Genomic DNA, 23144 nt, shown 5'->3' on the forward strand with positions numbered 1-23144 from the left:
CAGGCGAATTTGCCTCCCTCACCAAGTCTGGGCGAGTTTTCCAGAGACAGCACCACGCGGGATAAAGTGCGGTGCAGCCTAAGCTGGGCCCTCCCGTCCCTGCGGGATGCCCGGATCCCTCCCCACAGACAACCCGGACAGGCTCAGCTGGTGCTGTCTTTCACCTGCACCCAAATCCACGTAGCAGGGGCTGCGTTAGCAGACGCTCAACAAGTAACCGCACGGCTTCAAGCAGTAAAGATGTAAAGCGTCCGTGGGAAAGTCCGACCGCGCAGCTTCTCCCGGCTCCGCACCGCAGTCCTGAGTGCCCGCGGATCGATGATGAGAAGGAGGCCAGAGCTCACGTCATCAGCGGACGTACCACCTGCTTTATTCCCGAAGCCTCTCTCACATCGCATTTTTTCTGGCCGTATTTATGGCTTGGTGGACAGGCTTATACAGTAAAGCGAAACGATGCCCCTTGGAAGAGGGGCGGACAGGGCTACCCCGGGGAGGTGTCCCCGCCCTCCCGGCCGTCTGGTGGCTGAACAGCACCCCCACCCCCACCCCGAGGAGTCCGTAAGGTTCCTCCCCTTTGCGGAGGCTGGGCTGTCCGTCTGACTCACCAGACGTGTTTCATCACCAACTTGTGCTCCAGGTAACTCCCCACCCCCAGGCCTCCGCCCCCCCGCCCCATCAGGGTTTCCTAGGAAACTGCCCGGAAGCCTGGCGGGGGCGCTTCAGGCGCCCGCCCGCACCGGCCGCTAGGCGGCAGTGTGGCGCCACGGGACTGGCCGCACCGCGCCGAGGCGGGCTCCCGGGAAGACTTGCTCGGGGGCGCCCGGGGAAGCCGGCCCGTCTACAAGTCGGGGTCTGGGCTCACGGGCGCCTGCCAGTTGTCACAGATCGCCTTGGGGGCGGGGGAGGGCGGGGCGGCTGAGGGCAGGAAGGGGCACCCTGCCTGCGTTCGTCCCCGCAGAGCCCTGGGGAAAAGGAGGGAAAGCGTCCACGCGGTCCAGGCCTGGTGGGTGGTTCACCGCGCGGCCGACAGATGCCCCTCACGTCCCTGATGCTGAGCGTGCGGGGCCGGCAGCAGACCTCCCAGCGTGATCACGCCAAGCCTCAGGGCCTGGGAATTCAGGCCCCCTTGACTGCGTGTGCCTCCTGTGTAAGCAAGCGCTTCCTTTCTCAAGCGGGGCGGGGGGTGGTGAGAGATCAAGGATTATGAGAAGAGCTACAGCTACAGCCCTCCCCATACCCTCCCGCTCCTGCGCGCACCCCACCCTCCAGATGGGTGGCGGGCGTGTGGCGGGCAACACAAGGCCAGTGCCCAAGGCAGAGGGGTTTGCTGCACTGACACCCAAGTCCTGCAAACGAGCAGCGTCATGCCCCGCAGACCCACTGGCAGGAAGACCTCTGGGCCCAAACCCAAGCCAAGTCCGGAAAAGAGTGCAAGGTGGGGAGACAGCATCAGAGGATCCTAAATGAGGGTCGAGGGGTTCCCTGGCCGAGGCGCTAAAGCCGGAATGAGGATTTCCACCAAACGGCTGAAGGAGAACGAGGCAACGCGACATCCTTCCGGTTGTGGGGAAGCAGGTAGATTCTCAAGAAGCAAAGAGCAGGATCTGAACTCCCTGCGGGGCACCCACCCCGGGGCACCCACCCCCTCCGCCCCCCAGAGCTGCCGGAATTCCTGAGCTCACACTGAGCACGCCCAGGCCATAGACGGAATTTATTAGGATTTGCGGAAGCATGAGAGGATGTACCACAAAATAGCCTGACTTTACAACATGAAGTACGGCATCAATGCACAGTGTTGTCAGCAAAACTGGGATACAGAGCAGAGGTTCACATTTTTTAAAGGCGATGGACAACATCTACTCTTGTCCTTAAAATAAAAACGGGGGGGGGGGGGGGAACCAGCAGAGGCCAATCTGATTTGCAGTTAGCGTCAGAATCTAAATCTAGTATCACAATTATAAGAAACTATAAGAAAACTATTAGAAAAATAGAACATCAAACAAGCAAAAATATTATACAATTTACATAAAAAACACACAATTCTCTTAATAATGGCTCCACGTTCAGTAGAAGAAAGAGTACTGAAGAAACCACAGCTCTTCAGGTTTGATTATAAACCAACCCTCAAGAAGACCATCACCCTTTGTGCTCCTTAGACCCATCAATGCTGAAAGGCACAACGTAAGCAGGAAACTTATCTTAAATATATAACTTCTCCAATGGGAAAATAAGTCCCAAACTTAAAAAGTTTGTCATCAAGAAACACAAAATCATACACCTTGTTAATAATTTAACAAAGCCTGAATGCATCTCCCCAGCCCTCCTCCGCGACTCCGGAGAAATCCCATTTGGACTTCAAGCCAAGGTCTTCCATCTCACGGGGGTTTTCAGCAGTTCAACACATTTACAAGGTGGGCCGGGGGGCTCCGGAGAACTGCGCCCCCAGACCCTTGGCCAGTCCACGCCCCTCTTGGAAGAGCACTGCCACCCAGCGAAGCAGCGGGCACAGAAAGACTGGGCCATAGTGATGAACGGGAAGGTCAGTTGCCTTTTTTTTTCCTGACAACCTCCCATTAGGTATTGTAACTACGATGACGAGATACAGAATGTATGTAGCTTCTTGCACCACTGGACCAATAAAGCATTTCATTACCCAAAAAAGTCCACAAGAGTCTGATAAAATGTACATCTTGCTCTCCCTAAGGAGCCTCACATACAATTCTCTCATTACCAAGGCAAACATGCATTTTAAATTACACCTAACAATTATGCACAACATATATTCAGTTCCGTCTGAAGTTAACTCACACAAGCGTCACACACCTGCGCCCAGAGTGCGGCCATGCCGGCCATGCCTCTCCATCCATCCTACAACACTCGGGCCACCGGGCCCGGCACCAAGTCCCCTCCCGCCTGTCTCCAGGGGGCTGGTTCTCGGGTGCCAACAGAACAAGCGGCTCTGAATGTGTCAAGGCGGGGCGTCCAGGTCAGGAGAGACAGGTCCCAGCATGAAGCCAGGCAGCTCTCCTCCAGCAGCGAGGCCCCGTCAAACGCCCGTGGGCTCGCCGACAGTCTGGGTGGGGCCGCTAGGAGACGTGTCCACACACCCGATGCTGACAGCTCTGCCTACAACGTCAGGCTAGACGCCATCCTAGGCGGGACGGCAAGACCTGTCAACTCACCCTGCCTGCCTGGAGGACGAGGTGGAGGAGAGGAGGACGAGATGGAGGAGAGGAGGCCAGGTACAGCCCCGTTCCCCCCCCCCCCCGCCCCCCGCCTCCCGCTGTCCGCCCCCCTGACGCCATGCACAAAGCACAGCAAACACGTCGTGAGGCTCCTGCTGGGCCCGCGCCCCTCTCAGGTGTGAACAGATGTGTCAGAGGTGGAGAAGGGAGTGCCGCGGGCCCAGGGGCTCTGGGTGGGCACAGAAGCCTCCGCAGTGCTGCTGCAGTCGCCAGTGGACACGGCAGGGCAAGGCCCGTGGTGTCCAAACTACACGGAACCAGGAAGCCGACCACCTGATGGACACGGACTCAACGGAACAAAACCTAGCGTGGGGGAGACACAAGTGACCCTGACGACAGTGTAAACTCTGCAGCTTCTGCAAGTCGGCCTGGAAAGGTGCTCCGTCCCGCGGCCCTCTGGGTTTGTAAAAGCAAAGTCGGGCAGAGGAGATGCGAGCAGGTGAGCCGGGGGCCGTGCGGAGGCTCGAGCTCCTGCCCGAGGCCCCCATCCCCCACCCCGGGGCGGGGGGTGGCTCGGGGCCCACTGCCTCTCCGGAGACCCCGCACCCCTCACTCTTTGGCACAGGTCCCGGGGACCCCGCGTGGGTTTTCACAAGGCCGTGGACACGCAGGGAGGGGGCCGCGGGCGGCAGGAAGGGGCGCTTCCCCATCACAAGCGGGTCTTTCCAATGTGACCGTTTGGGGCTGGTGCACAGATAAAAGGAGACGCGGTATCCCCGAAGGGCGCGTCACTGGAAATGTGGAACTTCTGACTCTGCAGGAAAACGTAGCCAAGCCGTGGAACCGAGTGCGGGAGGGGCTGGGATGTGAAACCACCGGGAACTTCCGGCAGTTACTTTTGGCCGTGTGTCTGTGTCCGTGTGTCTGTCTGGCAGGCGGCAGGTCTCTGTGTGTACGTGTTTGTGCGCGTGTCCAGCTCAGGGCCAGGAAGGAGGGGTGTGATCAGAAGGCCCACTGACTTCGGAGGCGCCGCCCCACGCACAGAAGAGAAAACCCTCGGCAACGGCATGAAGACCCGCTCTCAACAGGCCCCGTCCCGGGACCCCAGGTGCTCTTTCCGGGGGGGAGCGCGGGGGCCTTCTCAAGGCAGCCACTGCCCTTCTGCGCGGCGCCTCGCGGCTCTGGGTGAGGAAGGGGACCACGTGTCAGGACGCGCTCGCCCCGTGAGATGCTGAGACACACCTTCTTGGCTGGAGAGCCACGAGCGCTGCTGGCGGAAACATCAGTCGTGCAGTCTGCTGGGGGGCGTCACACGGGGAAACAGCCAGAACGAAAAAGGGAAAGAACACCTCAACCTGCCACCTTTCTGGGACACCCTCTCTCCCTCGCGCTCTCTGCCTCTGTGGAAAAACAGCAGACACATCACGCAAACCAACGGCCAAGAGGCCCCAGAGGACGGCAGACACCAAACCCCACAAAATACATTACTATATCACAATGTTGTACCAAGCAAAGCACCAAGCTACATAAATTAAATACCTTTCTTTGGAAATCCAAGCTTTGGGCTCTTACAGTCCTCCCGCTGGAAGATTCACAAGTGACACTGAGAATAAAGCTTCCATGAGCGACCAGAGCGGCCACCAGAGCCTAGAACGAAGGCCGACCCTGCCAACTGGCTGCTTCACTCATTCTTGCATTTTCCTCCAAGAACTTTTTGGGGCAGAGGGAGAAAAGCCGAGTGCCATCAGTTCATCAGGCTTCTTTCTACCAGGTTTGTGACAAAGGCCAGAGGGAGAGGATATGGGGAGCGAAGCTTCCAAAGCAGCGTTTACACTTCCCGTGGAGTCCAACACGCCTGCCCCTCACCTGCCAACACGGGCCCTTCCGTCTACTGAACTACACTCTCTCGGGAAGGCAGACTTGGCCCGGCTACCAGAAGAGTCCCCAGGGTCTCGGGAGGGAGCGCCGTGTGCACAGGGACACACGGACACCGAGGCAGGGGTGCGGGGCAGGGTCACCGACCCGCACACAAACCCGCAGCGTCTGGACGACACACACCCACACGAGAGGCACAGTAACGTGACCCCAAACCGTGTCACGTGCAGACCCCGCACCCTGGACAGTTCGGGGTGATCGCTCGGCCGTATGCCGCGCCACTGTTAAGCGCCTGCTGAGTTCAGTGGAGTGACCGATTCACAGCGGCAGACAGGAGGACTCCACGTGAGGATAAGACACGAGAGGGGCCAGAAGCAGCTGCAGGGCCACGCCGCCACTCAGGATGAGCGGACGCCGGCCTCGGAGACCTTGAGACCCAAGAAGCCGACCTCCGAGCGGCAGAGGAGGACTCAGGGCGGAGCCAGGACCACAGAAAGCGCTGTTCTCCGCTCGGCTCACTCGAGGCAGGTCCTACAGAAATAGTGTCACATTCCAGTTACTCAGGACTCGGCCGGCGCTGAGAGGCGCCAGAGCAGCAGGAACCGGCCCGGGGCCTGGGCTGGTGGCCGCAGGAGGTCCAGGTGGAGTGGCCACCGCCCTGGCCCCGCGCAGAGCCCGGTCCCGTGGCCCGAGTGTGCAGTGTGCGAGGGGGGCCGGAGCCCCGCCTGGAAGGAGGGGGGGTGGTCACAGTCCTCACGGGCCCTCCGGAGACAGCTCAGCAGAAGCAGGAGAAGGAGACCGTCTAGTTTTCCTTCCTAAGTACACGCTGTCCTCAGGCTGGGGGCGGCACAGCTGGGCACAGACCGTGTCGCGGTGCTCAGCTGGCATCTGGGGCGGCTGTTCGGGGCTGGGCGGGGAGGCGGGGACTGGAGTGTCCAGCACAGTCCCTGGAAGGGAGGCCGGACCGCTCAGGTGATGAGAGGAGGTGACCTCCATTCTGCCCAAGGCCGCAGCAGCAGGGGCGCCCGGCCGGCGAGGAGAAGGGCTGCTGTCTTGCTCAGAGAGAGGCTCAGAGGCAGGTGGGCAGCCTCGGCCCCGTGGCCCCAGCTGGGAGCTGCCAGGTGATGGGCCCAGCGAGCCGGCCTGAGCAGGACACGCAGGCCGCGGGCCGCCCCATCGCGGCACTGTGCTCTCTGGGTGCGGGCGGGTCCCGTGCACGCGCAGGGGGAGCGAGGTGCTGCCGGGGCCTTGGGGGCAGGGCTGTGCGTCACTTGCAATGGTCCAAGTGACCGTCAGGAGTCCTTGCTGGGTCGGCGGCCAGGGACGCCTCCTCGCTGTGCCAGAGACCATAGCCAAAGTAGATGAAGAAGCCTGCGGGCCGAGGGCAGAGACCGGGTGTGAGTGGGCACCGTCGGGTCCCGGGAAGCAGTCCCCGCAGCAGCCTCTGCAGGCGGCCCCGCCGGGAGGCCTCGGCAGGTGGCGGCCCCAGGCAGGGCCCCCGTGGAGGAGGGCGCGACTCATCGTGCAGGGTCGCCTCTACGCTCAGCAAAGGCGCATCCTTCTGGGCAGCCTCAGGTCGGGGGAGCGGCTGGGCTCGGGGCCCCGGGGGCGGGGTGGGCGCTGGTTCCACAGCCTCATCTGCTGCCCACCTGGCGGGGTACCCCGCGGCCACTGGTGGGGGGCCAGGACAGACCCTGCAGGAGTCACGCTGTCCCCGCCACGGCGGACTTCCCAGGGCACTAGGGCTCCCCAGGCTCTTCGCGCCGTCTGTACAGCTCTCGTTCTCCCTACCTGAGTGACTTAGACATTCAGGTAGCCTGGGACTGCGTGCAACCCGTGAATTTAGTCATTCCAGTGAGTGTCAGGGGCCACAGAGGTCCGTGCTCCTAACTGTCCCCCCACCCCGGGGCCACCTTTGTGCCAGTGACACAGGAGAGCAGGCCTTGAAGGAAAGACCCAGCCACCAAAAGCCCTGGGACCCAGGAGCGTGTCGGGGATGCTTGGAAGCGGGCGTCCTCCGCCTCTGCCGCCTCCACTCCCGCAGTCACTGGGGCTGGGAGGTTTGGCCGCAACACGGCCTGGAGGTCACTGCTCTCGTCAGTGGCCCCGACCGGTCAAGGCCAGTCTCCCGGGCCTCGGCCCCCGGCCTCCGACACTACACAAGGAACCCGGGTCCATCTCTGCAGCGCCTGCTGTCAGAGGCCCAGAGAGGGGCCACGGTTGGTGCTAAATGGGGCCAGCACCCAAAGGGTGAACCCCCTGCTTCCCACAGGCCCAGCCAGTCCCCACGGCCCAGTGTTTGGGATGGACAGCAGACTCACGGGCTCGTTCTGAGAATGTTAAGCTCTGGCCCGAGATAACTAGTTCAGACAAAGGCTTTAAAGTTATCTAAAAGGGAAGGGAGGACCCACAGCCTACCAGGAGCTCCTCACTGTCAGAGAGGAAACCGCTGACTACGCGTGTTTTCGCTGTGTTTTGAAATCTGAAACGGGGGCGGCTGGAGGGCACAAGCCATCCAGCCAGTAGCAGGGAGGACAAATGAGCAGCTCAGCATAGGCTGGCGGGGCTGGGGGCCTCCAAGAGTCGCTGGGACATCACGTGCTGGTCACCTCGAAACCCACAAGTCACGTACCTATCAGCATCCACACTGCAAACCGGACCCACGTGCCTCGGTCCAGCTGCATCATGAGATAGACGTTCACGAAGATGCTCAGGACCGGCAGCACCGGCAAGAAGGGCACCTGCGGAGACAGGAGGCGGGGCGTCAGGTGTGACGCGATGGAGACGGCGGGACAGACGGCTCTGCTCCACTCATTTAGCGAAACTACCCAAGAAAGGAGCGCACCCGAGGCTGATACGGACTGCCAGGTCTACGTGGCGAGGGGCTGAGTGCCAGTCCCCAGTCCCGTACCCACACCCCGTACCCCCAGCACCCCCCAAGTACACCCCCGCAGGCAAATCCTAGTAGGTGGGAGTTTGTCCTACGCTACTAATCGCCAAAGTGAGCTGTCGTCTAACTTCCCCGCTTACTCCTCCCCTGAAGGGGCCGGAAGAGGGGCTTCTGCTTTATTTCTAAGGCTGAACTACCTTATTATGCGTAGAATCTAAAAATGCAGAAGCCCTGGTCATCCCCAAGGCTTGGTGATGACATGCGATCCACCAGGGCCAACGTTTATTTATGAGAAGCCCAGAGAACGCAGGGCGCTACCCCACCTGAGAGCCACGGCCCAGCCTCTCTCAGCAGGCGCCGTCTGTGCCCGGGAGCCCCAGGCTCACATCCCTCGAGGCCGGCCAGCGAGCACCTCCCTCCGCCCACCCAGGCCTCGCAGAGCCCAGGCAGGCAGGGCGGCCTCCCGGCAGGAGCGCCAGGCTCACAGCTTCCCGGGGGGTTCCCTCCAGCCCGGTCAGGCCGAGCTGCTCACCTTGAACGACAGCTTGGTCTTGCTCTCGGGCTGCCGCCAGATGATGGCTGTGACCACGCAGCAGAGGAAGGCGGAGCCCACGAGCACGAAGACTGCCCACAGCTCCCCATTTACCAGGGCCCCGTTGCCAAGCACAGCCACCATGCAGAAGGTGATGACCAGCAGGGCTAAGAGGGAGAGAGAGACGCACTTCAGTCATTTCCCAAGTTCCCACACACAGACATCCTCAGCTCTCCCCAGAACCCGTGGAGAGCGAGGCTCCACTTCTGCAGGCACCCACCCCAGTTAGGACAGAATGACGTCACGGTCCAGGGCAAGTGCGGCTCTTCCCCACCCGCGAGGATAAGCAAGACCCCAAACACCGCACAGGGAAGGGTAGGCTCTTACCTATGAGGCTGGTTGAGATGTTCACAATTAGCCCGGAGAATTTGGAAGGCTCTGTATTTTGCGGTGAGAGTACGGTTTTCAGAGAAAATTTTTCTGCTTCTGGTAAAAAGCCCATCTGGGAATCGCTAGTGCTCACCAACTCGTTCTGGTAGACTGGGTCGAGCTCGTCACTAGTCCTGGCCATCTGGTATACCATGTTAGGCTGCTCCGGCTGGTACCTGTGAAGCAGCAGTTTGCTTGACCGTCGTAATGTGCTTTAATTAACAAGCAAAAGGACACACACTAACTCAAGTTCTTAGTAAGCCTTCAGAGGTAAGCTGCCCAGGACACAGGGCATAAAACGGGAAGAGGGTGATCAGAATGGTACATTTTCCCGCAAACAGAAAGAGAGGAGGAGACCCAGGCCTCACCTTCTGCTCCTACCTCTCTGGGCAACACCCTCCTTGGTGTCTCTGTTATGAGGCAACTTGACCTCCACCATGACCCAGCCCAGAGGAAGGTCCCAAGAGTGTCTCTTGCTCTGAGAAGTAGCACTGGCCCTTGGACGCTTAAGATATTAGGCCACTTCCAACCAAACTATGGCTGTAAGGGGGCTAACAGCACAGACAGAAATAGAAAGCAATTACGTTAGGACCCTGTCTGGTGCAGAGAGCCAGAGAACCATATCTGCAGCCTGATGAATTCGAGAAACTCTGTTTGCAAGACTTAACTGGATCACTTTATTTTAAAACTCCCAGTGCCTTGGAATAAATAACTCTCTAGAGCTGGGTGAAGGACCATGACTTTCAAGACACGAGCCACCTGCAAGTGAGACACTCATTTTAAATGAGGCTCCGTATCTTCCCAGCCAAGATGACCAAAGGTCGGCTCCTTCCCACCCGCTTTGCAAAACGGAGCGCTTTACGAATTATTCTGCATATAATCTAAGAGCGAATATAAAGATACTTAACCGCTTTTTTCACTGACTCACTCATACAATACCATTCGGTCTGTTAAGACAGTGGGGTGGACCTCAGAGAGATTTTAGCGCTGAGCTCTTGGGAAGGAAGAAGGGGTGGGAAACTAGCAAACTAGCTCTAGCTGACTCTCCAGAGCCAGGTAATTAGCTGTAGAGCACGTTAGGGATGGAATCAGTGTCCTGGCAAGTGTAAAGCCCTGAGAAAGTGGGGGGCTCTCCCCAGGTGACCACACTGAGCACCTGCACAGGTATCTGTTCCCATCATGTACCCTTACCTGGGGTCGTTCCTGGGAGTGAGAAAGCAGAGCCCTGTCTCCCAGAGCAAAGGGAAACTGGAGCAGGGGTGTGCTTGAAAGGAGGGGCACCGAGGCAGCGGAGGACCCCAGGACACCAAGCCTCGGCCCAGAACTGCTTTATTAGGGCCCTCCACGGGGCTGGCCCGGTCCAGACAGGACTCCAAGCCAGAACCGGGAGAGTCTTCCTGAACACTGTCAGCTACTCCGGGACCTGTAACGGCACTCACTCCTCTGGGGCCGGTGCACTGCTGCCACGGGAGCACCACACTGACCCACGTTTCACAGGTCTTGGATTCTCCCAATTCCCACCAGGGCCTGACCCCAGTCCTCTCTGTCCCAGAACCTGGACCAAATTGAAATCGTTACCCTAAGCCTTCAAAAATTCTGATCCAAGGATCCAGGCCCAACAGTCGGGTTGATAACCTGTCTCTACCCTCCCAACATCTAGCCAGGAAAATCAGGGCCCATGAGAGAGACAGGTGGGGCCACCCCGGACTCTTCAGGGATATTCTCTTCAGGGTTATTCAGGGATAACCAGGCTTTCAACCACCAGATGCCACCCTCTCCCAGGCGGGTCCCAAAGGAGCTGTCCGCAGCCTAAAGTTTACACTGTATAAACCACTGACACAAACTACTAAAAAGAAGGCTGGCAGTGTGCCTGTCCTGGAACCCAGAAAGCCGTACCTACCGTAAGACCAACACACAGGCAGCCACCAGAGAGTAGGCCAGGAGGGTGCCAATGGACATGAGGTCCACCAGGTCCTTCAGGTCGAAGAGGAAGGCCATCACCCCTGGGGAGGAGACGAACGTCAGGACCGAGCACGACCCTCCACAGCCGGCCAGAACCACAACCCCACCTGCGACCCAGGCTGTGTGAGGCGTGCCGCTTCTACTTTCCCCCTTGCTCTCCCCGGCCCTTTCCATGGAAAAACACTGTGACTTTGCTTAAAGGGGAGAAAAGCTCAGGATTAACCATATACGCAGCTCTCAACAGACAGTAATAGTAATTAACATTTATGTGGAGAGTACTTTTATCAACATGATCCTTTCTGACCCTCATGGCAATTTTGCCAGCCATCCCTACACTAAAAATGGAGACAGTGAAGTTCAGACATGTTAACAGACTTACCTAAGGTCACACAGCTATTAAGTGGAAGAGTCAGGCTCTAAGCTAGCTTCTTATGGCTCTGAGTCCAATGTGTCTTCCCCTACACCATGCAGACGTATAGACAGACATGTATATCTATCCATCACCCCATCCACCATCCATCCATCCATCACCTACCCATCATCTACCCACCCATCATCCATCCACCAACTACCCACCCATCATCCAGCCATACACCATCCACCCATGATCCATCCACCCATCATCCACCCACCCATCCACCATCCACCTACCCATCCACCACCCATCCACCACCCATCCATCCGTCATCCACCCATCCTTCCATCCGTCATCCACCCATCCATCCCTCATCCCTCATCCAATGGCACTCATGAGCACGCCAGTCCCTGGGTGCTAGGTATGTGCCACTGAACAAGGCAGACCAGACAGCCGCTGGCCTCCCCAAGCATTCACCGGAGACTCGCATCAGCAGGCAACAGTGGTGAGGAGGCGGCTGGGGGCAAGTCCACTGCCCTCAACAGAGGATTCTAACCCAGAAGATGGGCGTGGAAAGCTGTGTTATTCCCAGACAATACAGTCCCTTCACCATGACCCCACTTCCAGCAAAACAAAACATGCATGCTTCTTTGAAAATCTTCTGTAGATCTTTAGGAGAATATGCATGTCTATTTATGTGGGTATATGTGTCGAGTTTCCCATTTAAAAAATAACTTGGCTGGATCTACTTTGGGATATTTTCAAATCACATGCAATCAACACAAGTTGAAACATAAACACTAAGCCGTAACTTTTCCACAAATATTTCTCAAGCCCACACAGACCACTGCAAGTAAAACAAATTCAAATTGAGGCTAAAAAACAGAATTAAAGAGCAGTGAGGCCCCTCTGGATAATTAGAAGAGGAGCCCCCTGTGTGAGCTACAAATGCCTACGCTCCCACTCAGAGGAACTCGAGCCAAACTTTTTCCATGTGAGGTGATTTTAGAAAACTAAATACTTACTTACCACCCCCGCCAAACGAAAAGAAAAAGCAAACCCTTGGTTTGGCGATGTGAGTCACTTTAAACATTATAGTTTGATGTCCCTAATCAGCACAGGAAGGAAATTAAGGCCAGTCTTCAATACAATCAAATTACAAGTAAATACTGAAAAAACACTATTTCCAATTCCTTAATCCCTTAAACATACTGGTCACATTTTGACACATGGTGCCCCTTAATCTGCCCACGGCAATCACCCTCAAGAATGCAGACTCACATAACGAACGTGTAAAATAAGAAAAACTGGCTTTCCTTCATTATGTAATGTTAATCCAAAAAACTATACGCACACGTTGCTAAGGGCGTAAACGCTACTGACAACAATTCACTCTGTAAGATGGTCATGCGCCTCACTCAAGGCTATTTGACAAGTTCCTGTGATGCAACTGTCACTGGTATCCTGTGTCATCATTTACCAAGAAGACCCACTGCTCTACTCATGGGCTGGAAGGAACCAGCCATTTTGGCCCCAAAACAAACCAGGAACCAAGAGGCAAGCTCTGCACTCACCGGGCAAGAGCATCCTCACTTTACCTCTCTGAGCCTCCGCTTCTCATCTGTGTGCACCTGCCTCCTGGGCTATGAAACGCAATTCGATGAGGAAACATAAACAAAGCGCAGTCTCCTCGCGGGGCTGCCATGCCTCTCATGGCACGCAGAGCTCCAAGGGTTCTCTAGCCCCCGGCTCTCCCCTCTCGGAACTGTCCTCTTGGCGAGGGACCCGATATGCGGTCAGATCAGCCTCCTCTGGACCTGCCATTGTTTACAAACTCAGGGCGAATGGCTTCACCAGCCACACCCTCAATGTCCCCTGGGGAATAGGTGACACGCTTTAGAAAGCATCGATCATAAGGGATTCTCACTTCCCAGAGAGTTCACAAGCTAAGACGCGCGGATGGTGAATTTCCAGTACCAACAAAAAGTCACCAGGTTTGTACCGTGTAAAATGTCATCCCACCAAGGTCTGCTTGGGGACATTCAGAAAAGGGGAAAGACGCCGGGCTTTGAAGGGACAGCGTGTATTCTAAGCTCTGTCCAATGAAACGATAACAATTTAAAAATTCAAATTGTTTGAGAATTCCATCACATGCTCTGTAAAACTGGCTTCTGCCTTTTGTCAAAAAGGCACTTAGTTACCTTGAAATAAACCAGGTACAAGAGTAAAAACCCAAAGTTAAAAAAGACCAGTTATAGCGTCTCTCGGACCAGCACAAGTCAAGATATTTCCCTAGGGAATAATGACTCCACTGTTAAAACACCGGCACGTGAAATTCCAGTTCTTACCGGCAATGGCACCTGAGGTTAACGTGGCGATTATTGGTGTTTTGGTCCTATCGTTGATCTGGGCCAAAAATTTAAACAGCAGCCCATCTTCAGCCATGGCATAGATGACTCGAGGCATGGGAAACATGGACCCTAAAAGGCTAGATGGGAAGAAAAGCAAAATGCATCCGTAAGATATCTCATGGGAATAAAGGCACCGTAACGCGCCATGCGTGTTTACCACCGAGGAGAGGCAGCTGTCTCCAACCTGTGAAGCCCGCACCTAAAAGACGGACTCAACACACCAACCCCCGGAAAAGCACTCACCGCAAAGGCTAACAGGAACGGGAGATGTGTGACGTAAACTAGCGTGGCAGCTAGACACAGTTTTATGGAAGAGAAATTTTGTATTTATTCCCGTGATTATTTCTAGCTGAATCAAGCAGAAAATAAAAGCATCGCTGCGTTCATGAGGATTTCTCTGTGGTCAATCTGTTTTTAGCAAATACTTCCTGTGTGTCCAGGCCAGCAGAAAACATCAAAGTGTTTCTCATTAAAAGGCACGTGCTCCCCTTTTCAAGGTAGCCTCTGCTTTATGGCCAAACTAAGGGCCAAAAGACAGCGTTCACAGAGGCGGCCCGGTCCAGTGGCCACAGATGGGGACAGAGAACCAGGACCTTGCTGAGTAGACAGTGCTAAAATGTGGGCTTCAGGTTCTTCGAGATGAAATGTCAGTAACACAAACAGCCCTTGGGGTGACCGACAGCAGCACGAGGGGAGAAGCCACACGATCAGGGCTGGGGTTTGGCTCTATTTCAAGGGACAAGAGGAATATTCACAGCAGACCCGCCTTCCCGGGAGTTTCCGCTTCCTCACCTGGTGGAAAGGGCACAGAGGGAGCCGATGGCCACTGCGTACTTGGCGCCCTCCCAGCCCACGTGCTTGAAGGCGTCTGGCAGGGGGCTGTCCTTGTCCAGGCAGAAGTAGGGCATCATGAGCGTGAGGGCGGCCGACACCCCGAAGTAGGCGACGAAGCAGATGAGAAGGGACGCGACGATGCCCACGGGGATGGCCTTCTGGGGGTTCTTGACCTCCTCCCCTGCAAGGAGCAAGGGGTCAGCTGGGGGGCTCGGGACCACCCCATGGCACGCGGCCCTGTGGGGACCAGGGCCTTCCCCCGGCACCACAGACCACGACACCCACAAGCCCAGGGACAGTGTTCTCGGCCTTCACACTGATGGTCGGCAAGGAAGACTCGCCGCCTTTAGCAGAGAACACGCGGGAGGCCCGGGAGCCCGGCCTGTTCAGTCACCAGGACGACGGTGTTTTTAGCGGCCCTATGTCTCCCGGAGGGTGCACAGGTCTGCAATCAGCCGCAGCTAATGCCATCCTCCCGGCCCGCAGGGGACTGGTGGTCTCGTTCAGGGTGCCGCTTCCCGTCAGGCCTGCCACTCGGGGAGTGATGAAGCGGAAGATTAGCAGGAAGGTGCGCACGCACACGGTACCCAGGAGGGAGAGAGCGGCAACGGGCACACACGCGCGCCCGGGAAGGGAAGCAGCGACCTGGCCAGGTGGGCCCGGGTGGGCTGAGGGGGGCGGGCGTACCTGTGGTGGCGATGCAGTCGAAGCCCACGAACGCGTAGAAGCAGGTGGCTGCCCCCGACAGGACACCGGAGAACCCGAAGGGCATGAACCCCCCGACGCCAGGTTTCCCCTCCTTCGTGTCACTGGAAGAGAGAGCCACGGTCAAGAGGCCAGCACCCGCTCCGTGGTCCCCAACAGGAACCATCCCAGCTGCCCCCCTGCGGCCGGGCCCCCCCCCCACGGTGAACGGTCCTGGGACAGCGGTCACAGCCGCCACACTCCTGGGCGACGGGCCTCCCTGCTTTTCACAGCCAGGGCTGCAAGGGGCCACCAAGCCCTTTCCAGACGCCCCGGCTAAACACTGATTTGTGTGGGGCAGGGACCGCAAGGCAGGGTGCCCGTCAGGAAGGGGAGAAACCGGCGACCGCAGCCTCTCCCCCGGGACCCCCAGAGCATGGCTCAGCTGCCCGCCAGGCGCGGCGGTCCCCGCCCGCCCAGGACCAAAATGCAAAGTCCTGCACGTTTACCAGCAGCTCATGTCTGAAAACAAGCATTTCCAGAGATGCCGCGGTTAGAAAGGGTGAACTGTCTCAGTGGAGAAAAACCGCCCCTGCCTCCCGTGCACCAGGTGAAGGGCGCGGGTGCCTGTGCGGGTGGGGTGGGTTTTCCAGATCTGAGCGCACTGTCCTCACGCTCTGTCCCCTCGTGGGAGAGCTGGGCCATGCCTGTGCCCACAGCCCAGATGCAACCAGGCGCACGAAGACGGCGTCCTCAAGGCTGACGGGACAGCCGGGCGGATGATCTGGTGGTCCCTGAAAGCCAGCGTGTGGTCTTGCTGGCCAGCCCCGCCCCCCGACTGTTCATTCCAGGACCTGACACATCATTTTAAAGCCACTGCACTGTTAGGAAGGTCTCTTCATCAGAGCCGTTTAACCTTCAGCCACAATTAAAACAAAATGAAAACTCCCCACTCTCCATCCTAGGACCCTAAAATTTACCCAAAAATCTGACAAAAGATCAGAAAGGCCCGTTTCCACGTCTGGCTTTTGTTTCCTGGATAAGATGAGCCTGTCGGTAAGGGTGCACCCAGAGGCCTGGGGAGCTGGCCAGGCACCTGCCTCCAGCCCTGGGTGTCCTGAGCCCCAGATACGAAAGGGAGATGGGGCCACGGTCTCTCAGGGCTGACGCAACACAAGCTGAGTGAGAGTGAAAGAGATTATCATAATCACATTCTGATACTTCAGTAGTTCTGAAAACCTCTGAAAAAAGCCTGTGAGGAAAGTTCCACATATTACTTCTTTGTTCTGGGGCGTCAAATAGGAAGGCATTTCCAGATAAAGTGGCTCCCGCCACGGTGCTGCAGAGAAAATCTTTTCTGAAAGCAAAATTCAGAGCTTGATCATGAGGGAAATATGAGGGGAAAGGGATTCCTGAGTGAGTCTGACCATGGGCCCCAACCACGCACAGTCCTGGAATTAGAACGAGGATGCTGTTTCCCCGACACCTTCCTTAGTCACGCACAAGGAAAGAAAACTTAACCCAAACTTCAAACAAATCAAACACCCTCAGCTAACTGACTGCCAAAAAAAAATTAAATAATAACAAAACGTTCTAGTTCAAATTACACTAAAAATAAAAAAAGACTCGTATTGTCACAGCCGACGGCATCACCAACCTCGTGACTGTCACGCACCCAGACACAGAGCAACACTCACTTGTTCAGGCAGAGGTGGCCAGATGTGTTCTGGAAATCCTCCTCCGTGAGCTGCCAGTTTTTAATGGATCCTTTCACGAATCCCGACACCATGATGAAGCCCAGCACCAGAACGTTGACACACGTGAAGACCTTGTTGACCATGGCCGACTCCTTCACGCCCAGGGTCAGCAGTCCTGCAAAAGCGCGTCAACAGAAACTCTCTCAGTGTGAAACTCGCACCAGGCACGTCCTTCTGGGATGGGGACGGGGACGGGGACGAGAGGGTGACTTAGGAAGAATCCAAGCAGCGTCAGACCTCCAAGGAGGAAATGGGGCTGAATTCATTCTCATTCTAGAGGCAGGGATCAAAATAACCAAGGTCTGCGGGGGTGCTGAACAAGGCCATCAAGGCTGGCCTTCCAGATCCCCTCTGGACTCGAGACGCTGGGCCAGGGGCACCAGCAGAGGCCGCGACGTGTCAGCCAACGGCCCCCGAGAGCAAGGCCCTCCCTCCCCGAGGAGGAAGAGAGCCCTCCCTCTTCCTGAACCTCCATCCCCCAGAGCCACCCTCGGGGGCAGGATTTCATTTCCTCCAAGAGACACTTTGCTTGCATTCTCGGGAGGGTGAGAGTTTCCCAGAAGAGGAGTCGTGCGCTCACTGCTAGGGGGCGCTAGCAGTGACAGCCACCTGGGCTGTGGGACCCCTGCCGCGTACGGGTCCTCCTGGGACTCAGCGCACAGAGAACAACGTATAAGCTAGACTAGTGCCAGCTTGTAAACTCCGGATAAAGAAGACACCGAATGATGAAAGCCCACGGGAGCCACATGACACCACTGCCGCAGGGCACGCTTCTGTAGTGAACTCTCGGCTAGGCAAGAAGAGAGGCAGGGAAGGTGCCTGGTGACACGTGACCACTGACCTGATTGGAAACTACTGCCCTGCCGTGTAGGTCTCTCATACGTTTTAAAACAAAAGACGCTCTACGTAATAGACTGAATTCTGAAAAACAGGCATTAGGACAGAATTGAGCAATTCGTCACAGGGAACACGTCTCCGCCGTGTTTGTTCTTCAGCGTCCCTCCCTCTCGTGTTTATGAAAATCTCACTCGTGCAGACTTAATTTCTGATACATGTTCCTGCCAGCTGGACCAGAAATACTGCTGAGACTGGCCTGTGCGGAATGATTTCAATTATGTGGTGTGTGAAATACGGCACGTTGTTTTTAAAACCCATCCAAGATTTTCTAACCTCAAAGGAGAATTTATCTGCATTTCAGCTTAATGTTTATGTAAACAAAACTCCCATCCTAGTGGCTGACACTCGGATAAGTGTCACTAAGAAGCTGCCGTCAGCTGTGTTCAAGCCATGTCTGCGATTTTAAAATTCCGTACCGGCAACTTCGTGGTGAAGCTTATTTATTTAAAGGGTGTTTTGCCGGCCATTGGGTGTAAACCACCCGAGCCTTCGCCAACACTGAGGCCCTCATTCCTCCACATCGCCCTGGCTGACCAACGCCAACTTTCCTTTTCCAAGTAGTCATCCGCTGACTGCAAAGAATTTGTATTTCTGTATCAAAAAGCCTGCAGCATTAACAAAATCTTATTCCACAGTTACGCAAACACCTGAAATTCTCTTTTAATTAAATGACACGTAACTCGACCGATTCAAGAGGTCTATCCTACGTGAATCTCTAAGAAGCCATTTTGACAAAAAAGATGTCTGTATCAATTACAAAAAGGAGAAGAAAATGGGGGGATGGGAGAAAGAGAAAAGGAAGAAAGCAACTTAATGGGAGCCTGTCCTCCACCTTGGACCCCTCGCTCCAACCCAGTGCCTTCCGGTGTGTGGCTTTACCTGTTAAGATGAGAATTATGATCACGGCAAATATGTCCGGGTTTTCGGCCAGCACCCCGGGCGCGTTCAGGGCCATGTGCGTCCGCGAGAACTCCCCGATGGGATTGCCAATCAGCTCGTCAAACGTTGCGCTCCAGGCTCTGGCTACGCTCGAAGTACCTGCCACGAAACACACCGTCAGACGAAACTGAAGGGAAACAGTTAACGGAGCACCTGTCACCAAGCTCGGCACCGGCGGCACTCACGTAGGGATCGCAGCCGGCGCACGGGGGTCCAGCGGCAGCCGCCGGACCCCGGGATGTGCTGACTCGAAAGTGAGGGTCAGTTAGTGTTTGCAGAGACGTGAGAAGTGGAGCCTGGCAAGAAACCCGTTTTCCATCACAATCAATACGACGTGTATAGCATGCATTTCGGACGTACATGTAACTCAATTACAATAAAAGTCTAACCAACTAATGTTACCCTGAGCACAGAGAGGCACTCTGACAGTACTGACTTCTACTTATTTGATCTCATCCGACAAGAACTCCTGAGGGCGAACCGTTCAGGTGACTTCACGACCCACTCCTGGGCTGCAGTGAGCAGGGGCCACGCTCCTCAGGAAGCGCCTCCCCTAAGACCCCAGCAGCAGAGCCGACAGGCCTGCCTCCCGCTGCGGGGGACTAAGGGCGGCGGCTCGGGGCTGGCTCCACGCCAGCAGCGAAGTCCCCGCTCACCCCTGCCTCTGCTGCTCCGGGCCCGGGCGGGCACCACTGACGCGGGCCGTGGCCCCGAGGGTCTGCCCGACGTGCTGGGTGCGGCGTCCAGCACCCCAAAGGCCAAGAGCAGCTGACTGCTCTCTGTCTCTGTCTCTTAATCTGAATAACGGCACTGCTCTTCCAGCAATGCTTCCCGGGAAATGTCGCTAAAGTTCCAATATCCACAAAAAGTTTCTTTATCTTCAAAGGGGGCCCTGCTGGTGACCGTGGTCTGGATCTTCCACAGAACTTGGCCAGAGTGACCTGCAGGACTCCATTTCACCGTCTGGTCTCACGCTAAGTGTTCTTCCAACAACTCAAAAAGGAAACCACATTTCTTCATCCCGAGTAGCCAGCCTATGACGAGTTCTGTCCTTCGAGGCCACAACCCAGTGAAGCAACAGGTCACTATCTCTCCTGCCCCAGAGGCCAGCTCGCCGCCAACAGGGCTGCCCAGCTTTTCCTGCCAGCCTACCCCCTCCCCACCCTTGAATCGTGGCTTTTAAAAGAAACACATTTGATAGAAAAGCTGCCCTTGCTCAGGAGGTGAGGCCGAGAGCTGCCTGCAGTAGCACGGGGGTGCGTCTCACACGACACCACCACTCTGGCCAAGACCCCGTCGCCACCTGCTGGTCCAGAAGCTGCAGGTGCTTCACGTTCACCATTCTGTTTTATTCGCAGGTAAATCCTCTGGAAACATAACGGCCCCTTTAAAATAGCTGCGTTCCCACCGAGAGGCTGCAGCTTGTAAGGACGTGTATGGTTGCAAGTTTTGGTGCTGCACTGAGAAAAACGTGATTAGGAATTTTATTTTCCAACCCAGAAGAGTAAGCTCTCGGCAGGTGCTGGAAAGAAAGGGAGGGTGTCGCCCAGGGAGCCTGGCGGAGCCCAGGCGGAGGCCCAGCACCACACACGGCTTCCCAGAGGGCAGGCATGGGAGCCAGCGGGGCCCACGGGGTTCAACGCATCCCACGCCCCGGTTTTCTGATATTACTTCAAAGAGCTAAAGCAGAACTGGAACAGTTAGTGGCCATTTGTATTATTTCTGTTTGCGAACCGGCCACTCGTATCCTTCAGTTATTCTGACATTCAGCCGTTTGTTTCTTTTAAGTGGATGTATTCAGCTTCGGCTGTAATCAAAATACAAATAACATAAAGAGAATAACACTGAAACCTATCGAACAGAAAAGACTATGTTTTTGGTGTTTTCGTTTGTTGGTTGGTTGTTTCTAACGCTGACGCCAAGTCCAGAGTCAGCAAGGACGTGAGGAAAAGGGGCCCTTGGCCATCAGGAGGATCGCAGGCAACACAGGCCTTGAAGATACGCAGGCCCGCTGACCCAGACATTCTGCTTCTTAGACCATTTTAAAGGAAAAAGCACAGCTTTTTCTTTTTTATGCCAAAGTCATTAAGTTACTATTTATAACAACAACACAGCTGGAAACAATCTAAATACCCCACAAAGGCACCCAATCAATTATCTGTATATAAATCTATATAATGGTACATCATCAAGAATATTACTGTGGGGCTTCCCTGGTGGCACAGTGGTTAAGAATCCACCTGTCAAGGCAGGGGACACGGGTTCGAGCCCTGGTCCGGGACGATCCCACATGCCGCGGAGCAACTAAGCCTGTGCGCCACAACTACCGAGCCTGTGCTCTAGAGCCCGCGAGCCACAGCTACTGAGCCCGTGTGACACAACTACTGAAGCCTGCGCACAGCAATGAAGACCCAACGCAGCCAAAAATAAAATAAATAAACGTACAGAAAGAAAAAAAAGAATATTACTATGGAAAAATAACTAACGCTATGAAAAATGTACACTATATATTGTTTTACAAGTACAGAGACACGCTAGACAGAAAAATATACATTCAGGTTCACAAAAATATTAACCGTGTTACATCCCTAAACTCTGTGAACGGAGGTCACCCTGCTCCTCCACAGGGTCTAACGTTGAGCGGGATGCCGGGCACAGAGGAGGTACCTGATAAACGTTCGCTGAAAGGATGAATGAATAAGAGAATTAATTTCTCCAGGCTGTCAGAGTGGGTCATTTCCACTTTCTTCTTTGCGCTCTTCTACATTTCCTAAATTTTTCTGTATCAGTGATGTATTTACTCAAGTAATCAGAAAAAAAATACTGAAAGAGACTACGTCCTTTTTAACTAGATACAAACACCCTACTGATTCTGTGTCTGTCGTGCTAACAGGACTGGCCTCCTTGCTGGCCTGGCTTGTCCCCACTAAGGTCATCCCATGTACTTGATCATTAAAAAGCAAGGGCAGTGATGCCCGAGGGTGGCCTCCGCCTTGCGTTAGAGGAAAAGGGAAAGTGTGTAGCAGTTCAGCGAGGCGCAGGTGCCGGGGAGGCGCCAGACTGTGTGTCTAGGGAGCCGAGCGGGGCGCGGCCCACGGCTGGGGTGGGAACAGCCGAGGCGGCAGGGGGCAGGCTCCGGGCCTCCCGGACCTACCGATGATGTAGGAGAGGATGAGGTTCCAGCCGGTGATGAAAGCCCAGAGCTCACCCACGGTGACGTAGCTGTAGAGGTAGGCCGAGCCTGTCTTGGGGACCCGAGCGCCAAACTCGCCGTAGCAGAGGCCGGCCAGCACGGAGGCCAGCGCGGCCACCAGGAAGGAGATGACGATGGCGGGCCCCGCGTTCTCCCGGGCCACGGCCCCGGCCAGCACGTAGACGCCGGCCCCCAGCGTGCTGCCCACCCCCAGCGCCACCAGGTCGAACGTGTTGAGGCAGCGGGACAGCCGGCTCTCCTCCCAGCTGCAGTCCACCACCTTCCGCCGCAGCATCTGCTGCCCGACGCCCACCAGCGCCTTGCACCCCATCCTGCGGCTCAAACCTGCCGAGAGAAAGAACAAGGTGTGTGTCAGCGTCGCCCCGCCCTCACCATCAACCCTTCATCGCAGCCGGACGGCGAGGTGCGCCCGCGTCGTCATCCACAGCTAAGGCCTCGCACGTCACGATTCCACGGCCCGCGGTCACAACACCCACCCACGGCTTCCCGGTCTCAGCCTTAACCAGCGGGAGAAACGCCCGGAGGCCCACGCGCCGGCCGACTGGACTCTGGTCGCTGAGCCTCCGCACTGATTTCAGTTCTTAACCAAGAGCCTCCTACGGGCACAAAGAGCACGAGAGGCACACATTGAGGACGTCGTCCCTGCCCTCAATAATCGTGCGATTTGCCAGGAAAAGCAAGACGCCATTCCAAGTGGGCTGCTGGGGAAAGAAAACCAAACCACATTTTAATTTAATTATTAGGACCCAGAGGCCCTGAATAGCAATGACAATGCCGTTTAGAGACCTTCCTGGGATCCTCTGAGACGGCAGGGGTCAAGCCGTCTCCACTGTAACACAGAGTTAGGTCCAGAGCAGAAAAGCGTTGAATTGCTAACAAGTCAGGGCTCCTTGTAACCGTCACTACCCGGGGAAGCACTTCCCTGGACCAAAATGTTGGCCCCAAGTGCTGTGTGATGCACTCCTGATCACACGCCAAGAGGGGGCCCCCGTGCACACACGGCTCCCGGCCTCCGACTCTCACACGGGACACACCCAGTGGGGGTCCCAGGATGCCACCCACACCGTGAACAGCATCCCAGGACAGTGATTTAAACGCGGACAGACACGGCCCCGGCCAGGTGGCCAAGGTCGACATCAACAGTGACAAGTTATAGTTGACCATATGATGTGATAAGAAG

General features: G+C 56.1%; 1 protein-coding gene across 6 annotated transcripts in view; it reads right to left on the bottom strand.

Annotated features, from left to right (window-relative positions):
• SLC7A1 (solute carrier family 7 member 1) overlaps window positions 1-23144 on the bottom strand; it is a 79807-nt gene that overhangs the window by 9610 nt on the left and 47053 nt on the right. For 4 of the 6 annotated variants that reach the window (XM_019936802.3, XM_019936798.3, XM_019936799.2 and 1 more), the window contains 11 exons: window positions 21905-22288; window positions 18691-18849; window positions 16855-17029; window positions 15161-15282; window positions 14432-14654; window positions 13577-13716; window positions 10812-10914; window positions 8870-9087; window positions 8483-8649; window positions 7693-7801; window positions 1693-6431 (listed from right to left, as the gene is read on the bottom strand). In XM_019936802.3, coding sequence (XP_019792361.1) covers window positions 6328-6431; window positions 7693-7801; window positions 8483-8649; window positions 8870-9087; window positions 10812-10914; window positions 13577-13716; window positions 14432-14654; window positions 15161-15282; window positions 16855-17029; window positions 18691-18849; window positions 21905-22274 — 1890 coding nt within the window. In that variant the 5' untranslated portion in view covers window positions 22275-22288 and the 3' untranslated portion in view covers window positions 1693-6327. Of the gene's footprint in view, window positions 1-1692; window positions 6432-7692; window positions 7802-8482; window positions 8650-8869; window positions 9088-10811; window positions 10915-13576; window positions 13717-14431; window positions 14655-15160; window positions 15283-16854; window positions 17030-18690; window positions 18850-21904; window positions 22289-23144 lie in introns of those variants that run through there. The other 2 variants (XR_002176696.3, XR_002176697.3) reach the window with 2 other exon arrangements.

The sequence above is a fragment of the Tursiops truncatus genome, chromosome 18 (genome assembly GCF_011762595.2).
Source record: "Tursiops truncatus isolate mTurTru1 chromosome 18, mTurTru1.mat.Y, whole genome shotgun sequence".
Classification (NCBI taxonomy): domain Eukaryota; kingdom Metazoa; phylum Chordata; class Mammalia; order Artiodactyla; family Delphinidae; genus Tursiops; species Tursiops truncatus.